The 8,418-nt window shown below is 51.1% G+C and overlaps 1 protein-coding gene across 2 annotated transcripts in view; it reads left to right on the top strand.

Moving 5' to 3' along the window:
- The first annotated feature begins 52 nt into the window (after positions 1-52).
- TELO2 (telomere maintenance 2) overlaps positions 53-8,418 on the top strand; it is a 50,046-nt gene continuing 41,680 nt past the window's right edge. The window contains exons 1-6 of one of the 2 annotated variants that reach the window (XM_075011185.1): positions 53-718; positions 1,388-1,740; positions 3,255-3,532; positions 3,669-3,737; positions 5,543-5,687; positions 6,073-6,175. In XM_075011185.1, the coding sequence (XP_074867286.1) occupies positions 1,409-1,740; positions 3,255-3,532; positions 3,669-3,737; positions 5,543-5,687; positions 6,073-6,175 (927 nt within the window). In that variant the 5' untranslated portion in view covers positions 53-718; positions 1,388-1,408. Of the gene's footprint in view, positions 719-1,387; positions 1,741-3,254; positions 3,533-3,668; positions 3,738-5,539; positions 5,688-6,072; positions 6,176-8,418 lie in introns of both variants that reach the window. The other variant, XM_075011184.1, reaches the window with a different exon arrangement.

Genomic DNA, 8,418 nt, shown 5'->3' with positions numbered 1-8,418 from the left:
GCAGAACTGTACCTGTTTGGGCACAGCAGCACGCCGGGGGAGAGGTGGGGGAACTCCCAGCGGCAGCCTTGCCCGCGGCCAAGGACCTCCCAGCGCTCCACGTGCGGGATCCCGAGATGCGCTGCCCGTAGGCTCGGGGGGGGGGGGGGGAGCCCCCACGTGGGGTAAGCGGGCGGAGGCACGGACGCTCCCTCCTACATGTGCTGTCTCTTTAAGACCCGGCCTTTTAAACCTCGGAGCCGGCCCAGCAGATTCGCCACCCGGCGAAGGGTGGGGGGGTGGCGGCGGCGGCGAATCTGCAACCAGGTTCCGTGGCCGGGAGGAACCGGTCGGCGGGAGAGAGACGCGCGGCCCCGCCCCCTTGAAAGACTCGCACTGGGCCGGGGGAATTGCTGGCGCCAACTCCACGCGGTCTTCCGACAGCCAGCGGGGCCGCGGCCTGCGAGCGCGGGACTTCTGCGGGCGTCGTGCGCGCGGGGCGCCGGTCAGGGCTGGGTCGGTGCGCGCGCGCCCTGCGGGTGTGCTGCGGAGGCCGGCGGAGCCGGGCTCCTCGTGCGCTGGGACGCGCAGCTTGGAACACCCTCAGGCGGGGTCGGCAACCCGAAGGGCGCAAAGAGCCGCAGCGCCGGAGCCGAGAGACGGGCCCGAACCAGTGACGTTACGCCCCGCCCCCGCTGGCCCGCTGCCAGAGGCGTGCGCACGCCTATCCCACAATGCAGTGCGCGTGGGGGGGGCGCCCCGCTGTTTGGCGCGCACCGGCCGCTTGTGGGAGGTCAAGTTGTGCCGGGTTCGGCTCTTTGCCCTTCACCGAGCAGCGAACGGGGTCGGGGCGGAGTCCGGTTCTCATACTCCGCAGCTGCGGGGCTGGGAGCCGTAAAGAAGTGCCGGAAGAGTCGCGCGCGGCTCCGGAGCGGCGCGCTCCTGCCCTGAGGGGCCTGTGTGCGCGGTGCTTCCTGTCCCCAGGCCTGTGCGCGTGCGCGTGCGCGGAGCACCCCCCTGCCGCGCGGCTCTGGTCTCAGTCGCTGCTCCTGGGTGCTGACAGGTAGCCCGGCGTCTCTTGTGCAGATATGTGCACATTTGATACACCGTCTGCAAAACCGGCGCGTGGGCACCCACACCTGCGGCAGTGTGGATTTGCAGGCCTCTGTGCTGATGTGCTACTGCAATACAAATAAGTTATAACAATAATTAATAGTTTTCCATCACTGGACAGGGGCCTGCAGTCCTGCCAAGTTGTGTGGGAGATTTGTGATGTGGGGAGGCACCTGCTAGTGGTTCTGCTGAAACTGCCAGACTAATCTCATTTGCAGGCCAAGCAGAGTGCCCTTTTTGAGGGGTGTCTTAGTACCATCAGTCACTGCTTCATTTTCCCCTTTTGTTTGAACAGTTCCAGAAGCAGCTTTACCAAATGGAGCCTGAGCCCTTTGAAGTTGGCCGTGCAGTACGAGAGACTATCAACATCCTTTCCTCTTCCAGGGATGGAGTCCAGATCTCCAAGGCGCTTGGCACAATTAAGTGCTACCTAGGTGGAAATGAAAACCAACCCCTCCTAAAGGAGAGGGAAGAATTTACTCGTGTCCATTTTTCTGCCTTTCTGCAAGGTCTTGTTAGTAACCTGAGTCCAGATTGGATAGAATTACTTACGACTGATCAGCAGAAGGAATTATGTGACAGCTTTTTCTTGGAAGGGCCAGCTGACCAAGCTTTTTTGGTTCTGCTGGACTCCATCATTTCTACTGGGTAAGCCTGCCTTCTGTCCCATATTTGTTAGCACTAAAAGCGTACAAAAAGGTTACGGTCCCTTTAAGATACAATTCCAACCAAACCAGATGATCTGGAAACCATAGCTTCAGCTTAGTGCGGAAAGGGCTTCTGTCTATTTGTAGCCTTGTCCCTGAATCATGCTAACTTTGTGGACGTTTCCAGTGCTTTAATGTGAGTGTTGAGTATGGGCACTGGCCTGTCTGTATTTCCCATTTCATGTGTTATATTGATATGAAAGAATAAGTGTATTGTAATCCAATCCTCAGGTGTAGTTATAGTTGTGACACAAAGAGGCCTTTATACATCAAAGCATAAAATGGGAATGTTCAGGATGGGCCTGATGATTCCTGGCTGCAATTCAGGATCCAAAGGTAGAAGACCTATAACTACATTTATTGAAGAGCTGTGATGGGAGCCAGGGAGAGCTGACTTCTATCTCCAGCTCTGCCAGTGACACCTTGTGTTACTTTGAGATGGTCATTTCAGCTCTCAGTGCTTCATTTTTCCCTTTTGCGCAGATGAGGAAATGATACTATTTCTCCTTCTCTTGGTGGGTTGTGAGGCTGAATCCGCTAACACCTTTAGGCTACGTCTACACGTGCAGCCAACAACGAAATAGCTTATTTCGATGTTGCGACATCGAAATAGTCTATTTCGATGAATAACGTCTACACGTCCTCCAGGGCCGGCAACGTCGATGTTCAACTTCGACGTTGCTCAGCCCAACATCGAAATAGGCGCAGCGAGGGAACGTCTACACGTCAAAGTAGCACACATCGAAATAGGGATGCCAGGCACAGCTGCAGACAGGGTCACAGGGCGGACTCAACAGCCAGCCGCTCCCTTAAAGGGCCCCTCCCAGACACAGTTGCACTAAACAACACAAGATACACAGAGCTGACAACTGGTTGCAGACCCTGTGCCTGCAGCATAGATCCCCAGCTGCCGCAGAAGCAGCCAGAAGCCCTGGGCTAAGGGCTGCTGCCCACGGTGACCATAGAGCCCTGCAGGGGCTGGAGAGAGAGCATCTCTCAACCCCCCAGCTGATGGCCGCCATGGAGGACCCAGCAATTTCGACGTTGCGGGACGCGGATCGTCTACACGGTCCCTACTTCGACGTTCAACGTCGAAGTAGGGCGCTATTCCTATCTCCTCATGAGGTTAGCGACTTCGACGTCTCGCCGCCTAACGTCGAAGTTAACTTCGAAATAGCGCCCGACGCGTGTAGACGCGACGGGCGCTATTTCGAAGTTGGTGCCGCTACTTCGAAGTAGCATGCACGTGTAGACGCAGCTTTAAAGTGCAGTGAGATTCACAGATGGAGCCACATGGATAAGGTTATCTCATTGCTAACCTTCAATTAAATTCTGGTGCATCATGGCACTACATGTGAGTGGATTGGCTCATAGCAGAAAGTGGCATAATCCTCTTTTGTGTGTCCTCTTCCCCACTAATAAAAGGGTGGGGGTGGGTTTCTCATTTCTTTCTAGTCTCAGGTTTCGCTTGATGAAGCTCGTTAGCATCCTGGAACAGTTTCTGCAGATGGGAGGCATATCAGCTGTGATCTGGGAGGTCTGTCGTCAGCAGGCTCAGGCTGATTCACCTATGTTACAAGAGACCTTCCTCAACAAGGTTGTGTGTCTGCCTGATCACTTGTGCAACAAGCTCCAGGGGAATAACCTGCCTATATTTTTCCCACAAAACTATTTCCCTCTGCTGGCTACTGAAATCATCCAGGTGTTGCAATGGATCTGTGACTTGCTGAGAGGTGAGATTGCATACCAACTGCAGCTCTCAGAGAGAGTGAAATACTATGAGGGGAGGTCTGATAATTAGCCTCTAGCAAGATGCTGATGGCCAGCAATCTAAGTGTTTCATTAAGCATGTGTCTTTCTTTACCGCAGGTGGCGTGGACTGTTCCATTTCCTTTGTGTCTCAGATCTTGGGGAAAGTCTGTGTGCATGGGAGACAAAGTGAGTGCACTGTAACATGCCTTCGGGGTAGAGGACATGATGGAATTACATCACTAAGGAACTGTGATTGTGATAGTCAGAGAAGTTGTGTCAGTGTAAGAGAGGGGAGGTTGAGGGGAGGTCTAGGTTGGATGTTAGGAAAAACTATTTCACTAGGAGAGTGGTCAAGCACTGGAATGTGCTACCTAGAGAGGTGGTGGAATCTCCATCCTTAGAGGTTTAAAGTCCTGGCTGGGATGATTTAGTTAGGGGTGATCTTGCTTTGGGCAGGGCACTGGACTTGATGGCTGTGTCTACACTAGCCCCAAACTTTGAAATGGCCATGCAAATGGCCATTTTGAAGTTTACTAATGAAGCGCTGAAATGCATATTCAGCGCTTCATTAGCATGCGGGCGGCCACAGCACTTTGAAATTGACGTGCCTCACCGCCGTGCGGCTCATCCCGACGGGGCTCCTTTTCGAAGGGACCCCGCCTACTTCAAAGTCCCCTTATTCCCATGAGCAGATGGATGGATTCCTAGAAGCTACTGTCAAGCTGTTCAGCAGTGAGTTGAGAGCATGATACCAACCTCAAGGACAGATTTTTTAAGAAGTAGGGAACAAGCCCCACATTGGTTGTGAGTGCTATATTTAAAGATTTCACCAGCTAAATTGCCAAGTGTGAATTAATCAACCACTATAACACCCTTAACTTGGAGCCATAAACAGTCCTCATGGGTACTGTGATCTGTTTGCCACCTAAGTAAGCTTTCCTTTGTGAAAGATAGTTCCTTACATCAAAAATCATAATTCAGGTTATGCCCAGTCCCAGAGGGCCAAGTCACTTACCCCTGGTCACTTGCACCTTAGGTCTCGCACCGAAAACACCTCTTAATATCTAAATGCATTTCCTAGAAAAAGGAAATAAAAGCCCTAACTACAAGGTTAAAAGAGACAGATGTGTATGTATGTACGTACAAACAAGTTCTAATCTCAAGTTTCAGAAGCTTCTGTAATAAGGAAGCTCTATGTAGCCTTTTAGGGTTAACCCAAGCCAAGTGCCAGGGATCTTTTGCTTATACTTCGTAATCCTTTCCCCCTGGAGTGCAAGCATCATAGAAGATACCCTAACAAGGAATATTTGTATCTTATTGCTTTCCCTGTTCTGCTTCAAGTTGCAAATTCATCTGTTGGGAGCAATTTATTTGCATGTTTCTTCTTTATGAGGATTGGGATTTTGGGGGAACAATCAGTGAAGTATTTTGTTCTCTGATTTTCCACAGTAGTTTGGTGTTGGGTAGAAGGTAATATTTCCTTTGGGGAAGAGTGGAATTTCACATTTATTAATGGTCCTGTCTGGTAATCCACAGTTATAGCACAAACTCTTAAATATTACCTTATGGTACACAGCTGTAAATCCAATTAATGCACACTGGAATTTACAAACCTTTCATAAAGTCCAAACGGTAATCATGTTCTTATAATTGTAATACCTATTTAACACACAAGTGAACCAGGCTGGTTCCAGCTGTGTATTTGCTGATGTTGAGACAAGTGGGCCTTAGCATGAGTTGACACCTGGGCTGCCAGTATCACACTTACTAGGGTTACAAGCGAAAAATTCAGATGAACCCTGGTGGTCATACCCATGAAAATAATTGTTTTGTAGGTGCTGAATCAGTGGGGCAAACTTTTCTTCTTCTTCATCTCTCTCTATGCAGCTCGATTTTTGAAACCGTTCATGGGCACTGTGCAGTGGGCTATTGCCCCAGCTCCCTCTAATCAGTGAGCTTCCTTTTTTTTTACTTCTCTCCCAACCCAGAAGAAATTCTGAATAAGTTGGTGCCCCGACTAATGGATCTGACCAAGGTGGACTGCATATGGCAGAGGATATGCTGGCAACTCGTTGAATGTGTGCCAGATCGTTGGATGGAAGCTGTGGTCAGTGGCTTTGTTCAGACAGCACCTGGGTAAGAAATCAAGATTTGGGGGAGTGGGAGGTAGTTGTTATAACCAACTCTGTCACTAATTCTTAAATTCTCAACTTATGCACCATCATGTCACACATTCCTGACCTAGAGAGTTTGAGACTGGAATCGCTGGTGGTTCCTTTGCTGCCAGTCCTTGGAGACCGTTTCATTCAGCACTGGATCTTTTTGCCATATTAATCATGTCTCTAGAATTATAGCACTGCATGGAAGTTGCGTGTTTGATCTGCAAATTTTGATAGTGATGCAAATGGGAGAGGAACTTCCATAATCATGATGTGGTTGAAATCAGCCAGAAGCAGTTCAGATAAATGGACTCCCAATAGTTTGGCAGTGCTGATAGTTTGCTGCTGACCTCTCTTGCTAGGGCGGATGTCTTGTCTCAATTACTGGGGAACCTGGTTGTGAAAAACAAGAAAGCTCAATTTGTGGTGACTCAGAAACTGCTACTCCTGCAGTATGGCTATGAGGTAAGGGGTCTGCTTTGTCCGTGTGGGGAATATAAGCCCTTCTGGCTCTTATGAAGACGAACATTTTTCAAAGTACTGAATTCTTGCCCAAGTAAGCTCCCTTTTTTGGTGGTGAGCAAGATCTTCTCCTTTGTTCTGAAGCCTTTCCCTAGGCTCCCTACCCCTCACATCAGAGATGAAATTGGACTGGTGTGGGCCAGCAAACCATTTAGAACCATCCGCTGGGGCTGGCCTGTACACAGCCAGCATGTTAATCTCATTGCCTCTTCTGCTCCCGCCCATCGTAGCCTGCTGATAGGGTCTGGAAGTGCTGCCATGGCAGTGTTTCACTCCCCATTTTGCCTGGGGGGTAAAAGGGGTAGCAGCATTTAAGTGTTACCAATGCAGCAATGCCAGACTCTACTGGCAGGGCTGCTGGAGTTGGGGGTGGGGGAGGAAAAGGGGCCCAGCGATTTAAAAAGGCCCAGGGCTCATGGCTGCTGCAGCAGTGGGCAGGAGCACTGGGACATTCAGATCCCCACCAGAGCCATGGGGCTCCTGGCTACAATGAAGGATTGCCAGGGGATGCGGGGGAGCTGCCACCCCAGCTCCTCGCCTTTTATCCCAAGTTCTACCTCTTATGGGGGCCCAAAGTTGTGTTCCTCCCCCACTCCCATTACTAAGAATGCTGGGCCGGGTGCACCAGGAAGTCCTGGCATCTGCTTTCCCCCTGCCTTTCCCCCGTGTATACTTGAACCTCAGTTGAAGGCTGCTGTAAATTTCTCCCTGTCCAGTAAGGCGGGCCAAGTGGTCCCTTGCAAGCCACTAGGCTTGTGTTCTACCTTGTAGGTTAGTCTGTGGCGAGAACAAAAGGGAGAATTGACCTGGCACTTGCTGATTCAAAGGGGCCCAGGAGTCCAGCCTCCACTGTCTCTGGTACCATAGCAGCAGTGGCAGCCAGAGCCCTGAGTTCTTTAAAAAAGCTCTCTGAAAGCTGCCTGGGGGGTGACCTATCCTTGTCCCTTCTTCCTGAGGCCTCGCCTCTTGTGGGAGTGCAGAGGCAGGATTTCTGTGTGACATCATCAGTCTGGGGATCCAGAGGCCCTGATCCCGTGTACATTCCATGGGAAGAGACTGGGAGCAAGTATGACCCCCATCCGAAGATGACAGGGAGGAGGAATGCACTGGAGGAGCTCTGCATTCGATTTGGTATTATCTGTCTCCTCCAAGGCTGGAGAGAAATTATATGGAAGTGAAACAGGGTAATGGGCCCTAGGCAGGTGTGGAGTGTGAAGACACTGCTCTGCCTTATGTTCTGGGGTATCAACTAGATTGTGAGTGGGGGCGAGAGACACAACTTCAGTGGAGAGTAGGGCAAAATTCCCTGACTTCATGTGTTTTTTCGATTTTAATAGTAGGAGCAGTATGTTAAATAAGACTTTCTGTGCCTGGGTTGGTTCTGTGGTGTTTTTGCTAGAAGGAAGCCTCCCTTATGTGCCACAGGTATCATTGAAACTGTGATCTGAAATAACTTGGGCACTAAATTACGCAGGTGCAGTAACATGTAAAGCCGTGAAATCTCAGCTCGTTTGCATAAATTCTGCACCATCTTTGGCCCCTTAAAATTCTCATTGAATCATGAGGGAGGAGAGAGTGACTGTGTGTTGCCATAACCATCTGTCCAGTTTTGGCCGAGATAGTCCCGTATTTCAGGCACCAGGAAGGCGTCCCAACGTGTTTTAACAAAAGGGCCATTTGCCCTGCATTCACATCCACTGCTGAGCTACCGTTCCCCCAGGTCAGTGCAGCCACAGCTGCTGGTTGAGAGCAGCCACTTGTACAGGCAGCAGCAGGAAAGGGAGGCAACAGGGGGCCATGATGTAGTTAAAACAGGGTATGTTGAGGTGCAGGAGGGTAGTGTGTGTTGCCTGGTCCTTTGCAAGATTTTGGTTCCCCCATCAGCTGCCCATCCAGCTGGGGAGACCTCTCCCCACCCCCTGTCCAAGGCAGAGCTGCCAACCCATTTCCAGCTTCCCCCAGTATGAGAAGCTGAGAGCTTCACCTGCAGAGCTGCAGCCCATTTTCTGTCACCCGTGGCGTTTGCCTGCAAGGTGACAGCTCCGTTCCCAGTGCCCAGTGGTATGGGTCATCCCCACCCCTCCCCTGAAACTGGGGACCTTCCCCTTGGGCAGTAGCCCCGTTCCACTGCCCGATGGTATGGGGCAGCCAGGGAGCTACACTTGCTTGGCAGCTGCAGCCAGGAA

This window comes from Carettochelys insculpta, chromosome 16 (genome assembly GCF_033958435.1).
Source record: "Carettochelys insculpta isolate YL-2023 chromosome 16, ASM3395843v1, whole genome shotgun sequence".
NCBI classification, from domain to species: domain Eukaryota; kingdom Metazoa; phylum Chordata; order Testudines; family Carettochelyidae; genus Carettochelys; species Carettochelys insculpta.
Note: the sequence above shows the minus strand (reverse complement) of the source record. Positions and strands in the feature narration are given on the sequence as shown.